This window comes from Terrapene carolina, unplaced genomic scaffold, assembly GCF_002925995.2.
Source record: "Terrapene carolina triunguis isolate 2854851 unplaced genomic scaffold, T_m_triunguis-2.0 Scaffold194, whole genome shotgun sequence".
In the NCBI taxonomy this organism is placed as follows: domain Eukaryota; kingdom Metazoa; phylum Chordata; order Testudines; family Emydidae; genus Terrapene; species Terrapene triunguis.
In genome coordinates this window covers 1,908,779-1,924,121 of record NW_020664545.1, presented here as the reverse complement: position 1 = coordinate 1,924,121, position 15,343 = coordinate 1,908,779, and the positions used below count along the sequence as shown (strand labels likewise).

General features: G+C 49.4%; 1 protein-coding gene across 1 annotated transcript in view; it reads left to right on the top strand.

The window, feature by feature from the left end:
• Nucleotides 1–10,857, top strand: part of COMP (cartilage oligomeric matrix protein) — a 44,531-nt gene extending 33,674 nt beyond the window's left edge. Inside the window, exons 9-20 of the mRNA XM_024209845.3 lie at nucleotides 576–680; nucleotides 978–1,085; nucleotides 1,700–1,859; nucleotides 3,739–3,857; nucleotides 4,249–4,301; nucleotides 5,153–5,346; nucleotides 7,054–7,232; nucleotides 7,749–7,797; nucleotides 8,268–8,464; nucleotides 8,727–8,899; nucleotides 9,141–9,280; nucleotides 10,022–10,857. Coding sequence (XP_024065613.2) covers nucleotides 576–680; nucleotides 978–1,085; nucleotides 1,700–1,859; nucleotides 3,739–3,857; nucleotides 4,249–4,301; nucleotides 5,153–5,346; nucleotides 7,054–7,232; nucleotides 7,749–7,797; nucleotides 8,268–8,464; nucleotides 8,727–8,899; nucleotides 9,141–9,280; nucleotides 10,022–10,080 — 1,536 coding nt within the window. The 3' untranslated portion in view covers nucleotides 10,081–10,857. The remainder of the gene's footprint in view (nucleotides 1–575; nucleotides 681–977; nucleotides 1,086–1,699; nucleotides 1,860–3,738; nucleotides 3,858–4,248; nucleotides 4,302–5,152; nucleotides 5,347–7,053; nucleotides 7,233–7,748; nucleotides 7,798–8,267; nucleotides 8,465–8,726; nucleotides 8,900–9,140; nucleotides 9,281–10,021) is intronic.
• The last annotated feature ends 4,486 nt before the right edge of the window (nucleotides 10,858–15,343 follow it).

The window sequence follows — 15,343 nt, the reverse complement described above, 5'->3', positions numbered from 1 at the left end:
AGCAGGGCCTTCGAGGGGGCCTGTTTTCCCTTCACGTCCGGTCTGCTTTTCTAAGTGCACACAGGTTCCTGTGTCTACCACTGACCCCTATTGCCCAGCACGTGCCACCAGCATCAGTTCCTTCTCCCAGCGGAGCTGAGAGAGGAACTTCCCCGTTCGCACACCGCAGAGTGGCCTGTTGCTGCCTACGTGCAGTGAGCCGACGCTTCCAGGTCTCTGTGTGTCCACAGCCCGAGCGTTACACTGGCGTTGAAGGGGGGTGAGTCCTGTTCAGACTGGGAGCCAAGGTCCAGTGGAACACGCTGGGGCCAGGGGGAGCCCAGGGCTGCTGAGTCTCTCTCTATGCCTCAGTATGCAGCTGAGAGCTCAGACCTGAGCTAATACCACATCACAGCACAGCTGCCTCTTCCAGGGGATAGCCCACCTGTGAATGAGGCATCCAATCCCCCAGGAGTTCTGAGACCAAGTGCAGCCCATGGTATGCAGCCCTGCAGCCTGGATGCATGTGCTCAGGAGAGCAGTTCTGCAGTAGACCTCTCACTGCGCCCTCACTCCCCACATCTGCTGTCTCGCAGTGCATTGTCGGGTGGGCCGGGAACGGCTACGTCTGCGGGAGAGACACAGACATCGATGGATTCCCGGATGAGAAGCTGCGCTGCACAGACCGAAAATGCCGCAAGGTAAGAGATTGAGCAGGACACCAGGGCAATGCAGAGCAAGAGGCCAGCACCAAAGAGCTCATAACGCAGGCCAGCTCCGCTTTCCCACCCCTATGGAACCACTGTCCCCTACGCCACGCAGGCGCGTCGCTTGCAGCAGCCCCTGGGACTGGCTCAGGAGTGACCTGACTCCCAGGGCAGGCGTGTCCAGGCTTTTGTGGTTTGAAAAAAGTGTGTGTGGGTGTGGGTGTGTGTCCGTGTGTGTGTGTCCATAATACACCAGCAGCTCAAGGTACTTCACGGCTGCTCTTCTGTCAGGATAACTGCGTGACCGTCCCCAACTCCGGCCAGGAGGACGCGGACAGGGATGGCATCGGCGACGCGTGCGATGACGACGCTGATGGAGATGGGATATTAAATGCAGAGGTTTGGACTCTCTAATGCTTAGCCCCAAGCCGTGCCAGCACATACCCACCGAACCCAGGGAAACAAGAGGTCCCAGCATGCAGTGCTCCATCTCTGCCTACACGCCTGGAGACCTGTAGCCTCCACCCTGGGATGCTGACATTGAGGCTGGCTCTAATCAGGGTGTGCCTCTGCTGGGCAAAGCTTGGGCAGCCCCTACGGTACCTGAAGCAAAGGGGGCTTTCTGGGGTGAGGGCTTCAGATGTGCCCTAAGGAGCCATAGTTCTGTCCAGTGCTGAGCGGAGGCTTTGCTCCTCTCGTGAAACGTTCAAGGCAGGAAGGGGCAGGTGTGGAGGAAGAGGGGGAGGCTGCGATTGGATGAAATCGTGCTTCTCTGAGGGAGTGGCAGGGATGGGTGTGTCCCAGCTTTCCAGCGTTGGTCCGGGGCAAATGCTGGTACCAGCTGAACATACACCTCTCCTGGGCTTTGCGACAATGCCTGGAATGAGGGCATCAGTCCCGGTGCCAAGGCTAGGCTCAGATAGTTCAGAGTAGGTCTGCCCTGTGACCCCTTTCGGTACCTTCCCCACGGCCGGGCGTAGCTTCATCGCGGCTCCCTTCCCCCCACCTCACAGGACAACTGCGTCCTTGTGCGCAACACAGACCAGCGCAACACAGACAAGGATAGCTTCGGCGACGCCTGCGACAACTGCCGGCACGTGAAGAACAACGACCAGCGGGACAGCGACAGCGATGGGAAGGGAGACGTGTGTGACGATGACATAGATGGAGACAGTAAGAGCTGGGGGGCGGGGGGCCGGGACGCAGACCCCCAAGAGCTGACGACTGTATTAGTACCACACCCAAACGAGAGTGGCGGGGCCTCGAGCTGGCCCCGGCCCCTTGGCCACAGACTGAGTCACATTGGGCAGAAACCAGATACTAGAGCCAGGTGGCCTAAAGCTCGGCAGGAAAAGCACTACTTTCTGACTGGCTAAAGCACTTCTAATCACCGTGTCCTTGGGCAGAGATTCGCCCCCATCACGGACAGAGGCCAAGAGCCTTCACGGCTCACAAGAGGCCACAACACACGCGATCTTCACACTGGCCCTAGAACCCGAGTCCCCAAATCAGAGCTGCGGCAGCTTCCATGTAGAAATGAAGCCGCTGGGCAAAGCGAGCGGCTCCCAGCCTAGGCCGCTCAGTGGATGAAGGCGTGCTGAGGGAACACTCAGGGAGTTAAAGCAGCAAGTGTCAGGGCCAGGTCCTGGAAGAGGTTTGCTGGTCTATACGTCATCACCAGCTAGCTGGGCTGGGGGTAAATGCAGTTTCTAGAGCCAGAAACCACAACTGCCTCCGGCCTGGGAGAGAGGAAATTCCTTTACAGACTATTCCCCAGAGTCGCTACAACTAAGGAATCTCTCTGGTGCGATTCATGGGTGGAGGAGCTGATGGCATTGTGATAAGAAGGGAAGTCAGAGAGGTTGCTGAGTATGTTGTGTCTGGCCTGTCTCAGGCCTCCGGAAGATGCTGTCGGAGTTTTCCAAGTCTAACAGCCAATGCGTAGTAAATAAGCCAAGGCTAATCTATAAAATCTGCTTTAGAGCAGTTTGGGAAAACACCGACAACTTTGGTCTAAACCCTCTGCAGCCGGTTACTCCTGGACAGACAAGATGCTGCCTGTTTGCAGCTCTGTGACCAGTTCCTCTCTCAGGCTGGCATGGTACAGATGTGTCTAGGAATGATAACATGGGTGAGATTTCTTTGTAATGGGAATCCTGGACACTTGTAGAAGCAGCTGTTACAAGGCGCGCTAACACCCTGTGTCCAGCACCCTGAGCCACAGTCTGGGAACTACCAGTCCTGGGGGATTTTCTCATAGTTCTCCCTCCCACTAAACACCCTTCCTTCCTCACCCCGCAAATACCAGCTGGATATTTGGAGGACACGGAAAAGGTTTAGCTCTCACCCAGGTCACGGAGGGGATATGGGCACCAGGGAGACTCCCGTGTCCTGGGGGAGGCTGCTGTAACTTCTGGATTAGTATTCATTGCTTGGAAAACTAAAGTTTCCCACCCTTAGAGCTGCAAAGGGGGAAAAAATCTAGTGTAGACAAAGCCCAGTTTGGTGAATGCAGCAAACAGCTGTGGGCACCGCTTTGGCCTTTGACAGACATAGCTGCCCTCTGTAGGCAACTGGTGGTATGGCCGGCCAAAACTCAAGTCAAGTACATTCACACCTCGAGTGCAAAAAGCTCAACAATTCAATGCTCTCCTTTGGTCACTGGTTCCCGTCAGGCTGCGTTTACTCGACCCAAATCTTGTGTTATCTTTTTGCCTCTTTAGTTAGTAAGGTTATACCGGGCTGCACAAACTAATGTATGTTTACAGGCATGTGCTTCTGCCCCTGAACCATTAAAGGGTTCAAAATAATGTGGCCTCTGGTCTTCTGATTTCTGTCCCCGGGGATGATTCAGTCCCAGAGAAGAGCCTTTGGAGGCACTGAACATAAATACATGAACTGCACACGGGGGGGGGGGCATGAAGAACAAGAAATGGCGGCATGAACAACTGGGGCAGCCACAGCTTCCTGCCCTCTCTAACCTCGCCACGCTTGCTGCAGATGCCTCTCCTGGCAGTGCCAGTTTAAAGGGCCCTGTGTTTGTGGCTTACAGAGATCAAAAACACGGTGGACAACTGTAAAAACACCCCCAACCCTGATCAGAAAGACAGCGATGGGGACGGAGTGGGGGACGTGTGTGACAGCTGCCCCACCATCAGTAACCCAGACCAGGCAAGTAAACGCCGCTCCTGCTTGAGCTCTCCTCACCGGGGGTAGGGGCAGGGATGGCACCCACACTGCCCAGCCATGGGCGCCCTTGCGGGTAGCTTGACAAGATTGTCACTTGCAAATAGCAGCCTGTAGCGACCACAGCTCCCAGCATGCAGTGGGCCTGACGGAGCTGGGCAGCCTAGGGTACTACGCTCCATGACTGTTGCAGGGAGAAATCGACCAGTTCACAATGAGCACTGCAGGAGAAATTGCTTCCGCTGTGGGGCTCTCTTCACCTTGGCAGCGCTAAATATCAATTGAGGCCCAAGCAGTCTCAGTTCTTCCTTGGGATCTAAATCTTCAGTCCCCCTGGGGCACGTTTCAGCTGACGGTTAATGTTTTGTTTTACCAGAAAGATACTGACCACGACCTCGTGGGGGATCTGTGCGACACCAACCAGGACCGGTGAGAACCAGCTGCCCCATGGCTTGTTTAGGCCACACACAATCCAGGAGTGTTGCGGGAACAAGTAACAGCTGGTCTTGAGGCAATAGTCTAGACTATTGGCCTATTACAGAGGTGGGCAAACTACAGCCCATGGGCCACATCCAGCCTGTGGGATGGTCCTGCCTGGCCCTTGAGCTCCCGGTCGGGGAGGCTAGCCCCTGGCCCCTCCCCCGCTGTCCCTCCTCCCTCGCAGCCATGCCGTTGCGCCAACAGCACTCTGGGCAGCGCAGCGTGTCTTGCTCCAGCCGGGCAGCGCGGCTGCCAGACATGTTGCTCTGAGTGGGATGGTAAGGGGGTCGGGGGGTTGGATAAGGGGGACCCGAGGGGCAGTCAGGGGGCAAGGAGCGGGGGGGGGGCTGAATAGGTCAGGGGTAGTGAGGGGGTGGGAAGTGGGAGGGGGCGGATGGGGGCAGGGGCCAGGTTGTTTGGGGAGGCACAGCCTTCCCTACCCGGCCCTCCATTCAGTTTTGCAACCCCGAGGGGGCCCTTGGGCCAAAAAGTTTGCCCACCCCTGGTCTATTAAGACATGTCCAGCTTGAGTGAATTTAAAACGCATCATGGCTTAAGTCACAGGTTAGATTTTTATGGCTGGTGAAACCCCCAGCTGCCACTTTCCTGCTGCCAGGCAGGATCCAAGCTCACCTGACAGGTGGGTGCCTTTGTAAAAAAAAAAACACACACACACGTACGTTGCAGGCTTCTTGCTGTTGCATGTGGGGCAGAGTTCATGTGCCCCTATTGCGCCCTTTAGTATCCATTGTTCTTGCCAGATGTTCTGAGCTCGGCTTGTCTGATGTTCTCTCTGCCAGGGACGGGGACGGCCACCAGGACTCCCATGATAACTGCCCCTCGGTGCCCAACAGCTCCCAGCTGGACACAGACCAGGACGGGATTGGAGATGAATGTGATGACGACGATGACAATGATGGGATTCCGGATCTAAGGCCTCCCGGCCCTGACAACTGCCGGCTAGTCTCCAACCCCGGCCAAGACGATTCAGACAGTAAGAGGAACACATGTCGCACCAGCCTGCAGGACCTGCCCCTTCTTGCTTTCAGTCACATGCTAGCGAGTTTAAAGAACATTTAGGAGAGGTGACTTCCTTTTCCTGGGTGTAGTGACTGACCCAGATGCCCAGTATCCCGGTCAGTGGGGCCCCATGGATGGGAGCAAGTGTGCTACTGACTGGCCAAGAGGCATTCACAGTTTAGAACATTTAAATAGGGTTAAAAGGTGTGAAATTCCCCACCCCCAGCATTATCAGCATCTGTGACTGGGAGGGGGAACCAGCCCCAGGTGGGGGTTCCTACAGAACCGTCTCCAGAGAAGTCCAGCTGTGCTTGGACACTCGGCCCCAGCAGGGCACCTATCTGGGAGGTGGTTGTATTAATTTAGATGGAATACACGGGCTAAAGGCGTTACCAGAACCTAGTCACTAAACAGGTCTGGGGTTTGCTAGAGCGACCTCCGGCTGCTTAGCACCATTACAAATCCTGTTACCCTTTAATAAAAGACACCGAAAGAGAAGTGGGACTGGTTAAAGCATTGGAAATGTAAAGTATTAAATAAGGCTTTTATGCTAACAACATCCCTTGTTCCCTTTCCCTGGCAAGAGTTTTTCAAAGGACCACCCTCCTTATCTGACAGTTTCTTAGATCGTACTAAAAGATGGTAATAATTGTCCTTTTAGGGGAAAGAGAGGAAATTAGTTGAGTTGGGCTGGAGCTGCTGTTAGAGTCTGATCCTGTTTCCTAAAAGACAAAACAAGACGACCGCGCCCAAAGGAGAGAAAAGAGCAGCAAAGAGAAAAAACAGCTTCTGGCTCTGGGGTTGACTTTCACTTGCAGCCTCACTGCTGGAAAAACACAGGCCCAGCCCACGGTCTGATCAGCTCCTCCGAGACCTGGCAAACTTGTGCCAGCATCGGACTGTTTAGGGCATGGCTTTTAGTTGCCCTCTGGTCACAGGCTTACAGCAGTGTTGGCCAGCTAAGCTAGACTCTTATCAGACAGAAGAAAGGAGAAGACATAAGATAGGGAAGGAGACAGTGTCACATCCCAGCTGGTGGTCAGGAGTCAGCCAGAGCGAGGGGTGGTGGTGGTATCTGGGTCCCCCTCTCTGGTCTAGTCAGGTCAGGACATGGCTCAGGATTAGGAGGAAGGTGGTCCAAGGTCCCCAGAGACAGTGGGGGTGGCAGCCATGAGTGAAGCTTGTTCCTTCCCCTTCTTTCAGTCAGTGTAGCAGTAGGCTCCTTCTGTTCATCTGTATTTCCTCCCCCTCCCCCAAGTCTTTAGGGACCCCCACCAGGGAGTGATGGCTGGAACAGCCTGTCCTCGCATTATTTTGTCCACCAATAAGGCCCAATTTTTGACACATCCATTTTGATTCATTGACTTTTTTTTTTTTTCCCTCCCCAATCTCACACTTGTTTACCAGGAATGATTTTAAGACCATGCTTGAGTTGTATCAGGTTGTCTTTTTGTAGGGACTAATTCAGTCTGTCTCGCTTTTGCACCTTCTCCCCTCAACACTGGTGGTTCTGGGTTATTGTGACAGTTTGACCTTTCACGGGGTAAATGTGTAGGCCTAGTTATCACAGCATAGATACAACTACCCTAAAACCTATGGCGCTGAGAGCCGAGCGGGTGGGAGGAGATGGTGCTATCGGAGAACAGGAGACTTAGTGCGCTTCATCACCCCCCCTCCGCAGGTGATGGCGTGGGAGATCTCTGTGAAGATGACTTTGACCATGACCAGGTGATTGACAGAATCGACGTGTGCCCAGAGAATGCAGAGGTGACTCTGACAGATTTCAGGGCTTTCCAGACAGTTGTGTTGGACCCTGAAGGCGACGCACAGATTGACCCTAACTGGATTGTCCTCAATCAGGTAGGAGACGGCTTCAGATCTAGTGTGAGGGGGCGCTAGGAATTAGTGAGCGATGCAGCTAGATGGTTTAGCAGAATCCACTGACCTAGAGTCGCAAACCCCAAAGTTCTTCTGTTGGCTGGTTGAGTGGGAGGGGAATGACCCGCAAAGCTCGAGCCTGGGCCCTGCCCTTTGCCCAGTTGTGTTGTCACTAGGGAGAGCCAGAAGAGGAGAGATGGCTCAGGTTACAGAGACATGGCTGGAGGCCCCTGTGGGGTGGCACCAGCCTGCCCGAGTTTCTCTGCAGTGAGTAGCCGAATCTCTCCCTTACCTCCCAGCCCTTTGGGGTGGGGATTACAGCACGTCTTAAATCAGCACCAGATTTTCACAGATGACTGGAATGAACTCTCTTTGAGTGGGATTTTGCTATCTCCTTGGAGAGGGAAGCACGTTTGCACCTCTTCGCCCCAAGTCCACGTGACAATGATCAAAGTTTTCAACTCCAGATGGTACTGAGTTAACGCTTGCATTTCACAGGGCATGGAAATTGTCCAGACCATGAACAGCGATCCTGGCCTGGCTGTGGGTAAGTATCAGCTCTCTGGCCAGATGTAATTCCTCTTCCCAGCACAATTTTCAAAGAGCATTTTGGAGATGGTTTTAGTGGTTCAGCCAAATTCCCTCCTTTGGAGGAAAGAAATTCTTGTCTTGAATGTTCTGGCTCTGTAATAAGCAATCTGGGTGCAATAAAGTAAGGGATTTTTCTTAGCAACACCTAGAACAGGGGAAGTTTCTGGCTAACATGGAAGTTGGATAAACTAGACACTTGGGCAGGAGGCTCGGTTCAACAAGACCAGGGTCTGGTTTTGATTTGCTAGTAGGACCTAACGCTAGGGGAGTAGAGGGAGAGACCGGGTTTGAATGGGTCTCTGGATTAAGCCCATGAAAGGAAGGCCTGGATCCCAACAGGATGGTTGAGGCTCTAGTGGGGACTGGGCTGTTTTGTTTCTTGGCTCATGAGCGGTGATTATTTCTCCCCCCTTCCTACCGGTTGAGGTTACACTGCATTCAACGGGGTGGATTTTGAGGGCACCTTCCACGTGAACACTGCCACGGACGACGATTATGCAGGCTTTATCTTCGGTTACCAAGACAGCTCCAGTTTCTATGTGGTGATGTGGAAGCAGATGGAGCAGACATACTGGCAGGCAAACCCCTTCCGAGCAGTAGCAGAGCCCGGAATTCAGCTGAAGGTAAGACCACAAGAGAAACACCCTGGGGGCTTCAGATATCCCTGCCCCTGTCCTCCCCTAGTCTTACCATGCGGGTGGGAGGGGGGAGCAGTTGGTTTAAATTCAAGCACCTTACGTGTGGGAAGGGGAGGACTCTCTAGCTTTGCTGTCACTCTGGCCAGAGCTGCTCTTTATGAACAGAAGGTATGTACATGTGATGAATGTAGCACTAGCTTCCTCTAGTGTTCCTACTACATGACCACAGCCCTTTCTCCTCCCTCAGGCAGTGAAATCTAATACAGGGCCAGGAGAATATCTCCGTAATTCCCTTTGGCACACTGGAGACACAACAGATCAGGTCAAACTGCTATGGAAAGACCCCAGGAATTCCGGCTGGAAGGACAAGACCTCGTATCGTTGGTTCCTACAGCACCGGCCTCAAGTTGGATACATCAGGTAAGGAGCAGGGCTTGCTCTGTTCCCTGTGCAAGGAGAGGGAGTCAGCCTAAAAACTGCACTAAGACCATTTAAGAAAGGGGGAAACAACTGCTAAACTCAACTCCTGTTTAAAGTCAAACACCGTGCCCCTCTCCTTACTCAGCATGTCCAGGAGTTGAAGGGGGAATACTCCCTCCTTCGGGAAAGGAAATCACTTTTAATAGGGCTAGGCCTCTTAAGATACATCATCCCCTTCCAGGGCTCGCTTCTATGAAGGCCCTGAAATGGTAGCAGACAGCGGAGTCGTCCTTGATACAACCATGCGAGGGGGTCGTCTGGGGGTCTTCTGCTTCTCCCAGGAGAATATTATCTGGTCCAACCTGCGTTACCGCTGCAATGGTGAGTTGTTCCCTGTGCTGACTAGCCTCTTGCTCCCATAAGCAGGAGTGTTGCTGCCAGCTGTGCCAGCAGTGCTACCTGCTCTGAGAGATTAAGCAACACAACTTGCATTTTATCCTAAAAGGTGCCTAAGTACAGCAGCCTGGGGGGGAGGGGAGGAAGGTGGAATTTGACTCCCTGACATTCCCCCACGCAATGTATGGCCCCGCTCCTGGTTCCCCCCAAGGGATGGCTGCTCGTCAGCGATGGATCGAGATTCATCTCTCCCAATTAGTGTAACCGAGCTTGTGCAGCATTTATGGGATCCCATGTGAATGAAAATGGGTTGTTTAGAGAGGGGTTGTGCATCCAGCTCCGGAGCGAAATCTGGCAGCAATTCTTCTCTAGCAGCACTGGTGAAGACAGGAAGCCAAGAGTTCCCTTCCCATTAAATTGGCAGGGGGCGTTAAGGAGACCGAACAGTCACTGCACCTGAGACTGGCAATCCCCTACACTTGGTCAAGATCTGAATTTGGGGTTTCAGACAGACTATTACTATTGAATGTTGATCCCTTGGAATCATGCTGGGCTTTTCTTGAGGTTCTCAGCTCCTCTGACCTGTCTCACCACTCAGGTCTCGTTGGATTCCTGTTTGCACACGACAGGGTTGTGGGTGTGTTTATTTCACGTTACTGGTTTACTCCGCTTCTCCTTTGCAATCTTGATGCTAATCTACACCAACTTCAATTTCTTCCCCTCCAGATACCATTCCTGAAGATTATGAGATATTCCGAACTCAGCTGGACCAGCCCATGGCTTAAATGTTTGTCCATCAAAATTTGCTTTAAAAAAGTACTCCGCTATCCACTACTGCAGCTCTGATATACTGTATAAAGAACGATGTAATGTACCACTGCACTCTGTACAGCAGCAGGTGTCACTGCCTCTCTGGCATCTTTTCTACAACAGCAAATCGCTTTAACTGCTATGAAAGTCTATTGGAATTGCAGAGATTTTAGGTGCTGGAAGGAGATTCATAAATGAAGTGTGAATAGAAGCCAAAAATGATGACTGTGCTGTTAACACTAGTCTGCCACACGGCCTGGAAACAGATGTGCTGAGACGCTACCTGCTAGGGCTGGAACTATTTGAATAGCTGTCCCCTACATAGTGGCTCGGAAGCCTTAAAACATTCTTTTACTTCGCCTCCTGTTAGCTCATGTCCCATTACTGGTCAGGCCAGGAAATGTTCGTTTGAAAAGCACACGTACATTAGCTATGGGCAGGATGTTTGAATTACTCGTGGAACACAAAAGGCACTTTAAAAGGGCACCTTAGTTCTGGAATAATTTGGATAATAAACAACACTCTAATAGACTTAAGTACTTTTTCGTGATCATTGACCTGTTTAAATCTCCTTTACAGACTGGCTGCAGCAGGTGGGAGAAGCAGTCAGATTTGCTGTTACATAGCATCTAAGGACTCCCCAAGAAAGTGCTGGGCACTCCAGAGTAAGGCCCTACCCCAAATCTCAGGACAGACTTTTCTTCTGGGTTTAGGTAGGAGGGAAGAAGCTAAATGGAAAGAAGTGAAGAATAGGGATCCTACAGGTGAGAAGAGGGTAATGGGGGCCCAGGGGGAGTGAAACTGAGGTGAGGAGACTGCAGGAAGTTCTCACTGTCCAGAGGTCCCTGCTTTGGCTGTTCCTACAGGCTGGAGTCTCTGGCTGGTTCCTCACTGCAGGTTGGCCACATGGTGGTGGTGCCCCTGCCCTGTCCTGGGTTTGTAAAAATAACTCAAGCTTTTCCTCTCTTCTCCATCCCATGTGGTATGATAAGTTTACAGCAGCTCCCAGATGATAAAGGGGTTCAGGGGTGGCTTCTGCTCTCCACAGATGGAAGTCATGCTGAATTGTACTGGAAAGTTCAGCTGAGGTGAGCCTAAAGAGGAACTACTCCAGGCTCCAAGCACTATAAGACTGTCAAATTAGCAGCACAGGGCCCCTCCCACCTAGAGCGTTATCATTTAAGAGACTTCTTCCCCTATGCTCTTCTTAACATCTTAGAATTTATTTACCACATTCTTCCACTCCACCACATGGGGGAGTTGTAGCTATTTTCAGAGGTAGGTAAGCCTGAGCCATAAGAGCACTTCCCAAACCCTTGGTTTCCTTGTCACTAGTCTAACTACTGAACACTGCAGGATACAACCTTTCCCGCTCAGGATAATTCATCAGGCTGAATTTGCCAAGAGCATTCATCTTGGAATGGCTTTTCCCTTTCTGAAGGAGGGGATTAGAGCAGAGACTGAATTCTGCAGGAAAAACTATGGATGTAGTGTTCAGTCCCCTATTTATCACCCTACCTTTGGCAGTGGCCCCAGCACTGCAGAGAGGGCGGTTCTTCAATCAATCAATGCTTCAATACTCAGGTTTGCAGAACCGCATTCTGTGATGCTGCAGATCGCAGGCCCAGCATTTCTGGACAGGACACATCATACCCTGTTTCTGACCATGCTTAATATAGCCATTCCTTGAAAAGGTACATGGGGATCATGTGTGGTTTCTGCTGCTGCTGAGTGTTACCATGTAGCCAAGCACAAGAATTTCAGAGCTGCAAGAACCACAGATGCGATCTCTCCCTCAAGTTTATCAGAATGTTCTTCAGCCATGACTCCAAAAGCTTCAAAACTCACCTAGTGGCGCCCAGGTCTGACACGTTTTTGTATTTGAATATTACACCCAAAATGGGACATCCATTTTGCAGAGCCCTGCAACAATCACACAGCACTATCCTCTTCCTCGTCTCCACGGACAAAGAGCCTAAAGTGACGCTGCCAAGTCTAGTTTCACTGTTCCAGCCAAATGAACAACAGGACGGGGATTTCTCCGGTAAGTTTTCTTGACAGTGTCTCCCTCTCTTTAAGGTTACCATGAAAACAGAGCCAACCACGTTCTTGTTCTACCAGAGGACAAAATGCAGATGAGTAATGTTCCAAAACAAAGAATGAAAAGTTTTAAATCATTTTTAAAAATCCCTATGCAAAATGTACTGGGACTGGAAAAAGGGGCATCATAAGGACAGGAATTAAAAACACAACAAGAAATGATCCTTTGAGACCTCAGTGAAGGGAAAGCCGGTCAGTCCATCTGCAGGGCCTAGTGCAGGTTTGTTCAAAAAACATTCTGTGTGTCAAGATTTTGTCCCATCTGATTTCAAACAGTTCAAGACGTGGATTCCACAACTTCCTTTGGAAAGCTAAATACATCTTCAGTATGGCTGCTGTCACAAAAGAATAAATCACATTTCATTTACATGTGTTTATTGTACGTGGTCCTTCTGTCACACTGGGGGTAGATTCTCCCACAAAGTAATCTACCTCTCATGCAAAACAGTCCCACCAGAACTGCATCTCATCACTAGAAGAACAGGAGTGCTGCTGCTGCCCCTTCATTCAGAATTCTGGTTAGAGCTAAACCTCCATCAATTTACCTCTCACAAACAGGAATAAATCAAAATGTAACAGAAGGCGAATTCCTTCCAGGGAGGGTTCAGTAATAGCTGTCTCTCAGGAGCTAAATAGTTAGTCACCATATTCCAACTATGGATTACCTCTGTAATACAAACAGAAAACTTGTCCCGTTCACCACTGGTCATACCTGTCTCACATCTCTAACAACCAACTTATGTAGCAGGTTTCACTGCATATATCATCTGCACCCCGTTTTCAGTATATGGGCGTATGCTTGAAGGGTCAACCAAGCAACTTGCTTGAACTTTTACATGATTTGTTTTTTAGAAGTCCAGTTATAGCTTAAAAATCACTCTAAAACAGCCCCATCTTACTTTATAATGCTCTCAAATTATATAGTTTGTTAACGTTTATAAGTGCTAAGTCCCACGACTCCCCTACACATAAGAGAGATTAGACACACATTAGATGAAGTAGGACCTGGAGGTGAAGTGACTTGGCCAAGGTCAAACAGGAACGATGCAATAGCAGGAAAGAAAACCAAGTTATCCAACTCCCACTCATGTTCTATCCACAACCCCTCCCCACCCCAACTCACTTCCTTTGACACTCCTGCATTTAGCACTGCAGAGTTAATACAGCTGTAGGAGATGAGCTTGGGTGTAATTTTGTGGTATACCTCAGCAATAAGATAGTCTGCTCATTTGTGGCAGTAACTATTTTAGATCCCAGGTGGAGTTTGTGGCACTGCCAGTTGCGAAAACCTCCTGACTGGGCTCAAGTTTATCTACAGATCATTGAAATATAATGCGTGGAGCTCACAAAGTAACGGTGATTTTTAGTACTTTTTCAGACATCTTACAGTCTTTGCCCGGTTATCTATTTAACAGGGTGCTGAGCTGTGAAGAATATGTAGGTATCCATTCTCCCACTAGTGAAATGCATCCACCCCAATGTAACACAGCAGCAGCAGCAAGTTAGGTCAGGAAGTGCAGAAGAATACCACCACGTTCCACAAAACTGCCAGGGGGAATTCAGCAAGGTCAACTAGAACTTACCTGATTCAGAATTTGGTCAGGACACCAGCATTAGACACCCGACATTTACAAACAGCACCACAGGATAGTCAATGATCACAAGGGATCAGAACCTTGGGTTATGTCCCATTGAAAAGATGGCAGGATTGACCACTCTACCGTTACCACTGGTGCTGTGAGGACTTCAGTGTTGAGGGTTAACACAATGCTTTATCATCTTTCTAGACCTGTTATCTAAAAGCACAAGGCACATCCTGAAACTGGGATTTCATTACCTAGATCATTATCAGTTTGCATACCCGCAAGAGCATTATCAAGCATAATGTTAGCCAGCCACAATGATTTGCCTCCATGGTTTCTGGTAAACATTACTGAAATAGTCTTTATTTAAACCACTTGAACATTAAAAAGCTTCAGTACGAAACTATTAAGGAAGAAAAGCTGGGCAGCCAGAGACGAAAAAACATTTGAACTTTATTACATTTCATTTACAAATAATGCAAAGATACAAAGACAAAAGCCTTCACACAAAAAAGGATTGAAAAGAATATACATTTAGTTGAGCTGCTTTTTCACATCATTTCTCAGATTGCAAACACTTAAAGCCAACTTCAGTTTTCCACTTTACCTATAGAAAAGCACAATAAATTAAACTTCTATGTCGCAGGGACAATTTCTCCAGAGTTCCTGGGTCACCAAAGCTGTAGCTGAATCTAGGATTTGCATATATCAGTGAAATAATCCACAAGTTATTTTGATAGAAAAGTTTAGCTTGTAAAGAACAGTATATTATACTGTCTCTGAAAATACATAAATCCAACACGTTTTCCCCCAAACTCGGTGAACTACATGAAGTTGTTTTTAGCTGCCAGTCTGTGAGAGAAGCTGCCAGAAGCAGCTGGATTTAACTTTACCGAAATCAAACCTTCCCCTTCGTAAGTACTTTCCTATTGCATTTGATTTGCAGTTTTTAAAGGAATCCAATCAAAGATGGGGACCTCACTCAGATAAAAACAAAAATGACAACTTCCAATTCCCTCCAAAAGAAAACAAAACCCTAATATCTACTGACCTTTGACTTAGAACTGATTGAAATACAGTATTTTTAATTGCTATGCTTTATAATGCTGACCAAACAGTATCTGGATGTGTATTTATATATATATATATATATATATATACACACCATGTATCATCTAGGCTTGTAAAGGCTCGTGCCATAAATATTTAGGATCCAGTAAGTAAAGACAAAGATTTGTTTAAACGAGTCCTATTTCCCTCAATACTTTGTCCCATAAATACTTTATATTTTATATATACACAATACTTATATTTATCTTCTACTCTGCAAGTAAAGAAAGATTTTTCTACCGGCTTCTCCTCCTTATGTTTGTTTAATTTTCTTCCAGATTCCAACAATTCGGCCGGATGACTGACTACCTTTCCATCTCCAACTGAGACTCGTGGCATTATGTAAAGCATAAAGACAACGACTAGTTTTCTTTTTCTTCACTACCAAATACCCAGAACCGATTTTAATAAATAATTTCCTGCATGTCTGGTAAAGTTCAAACCA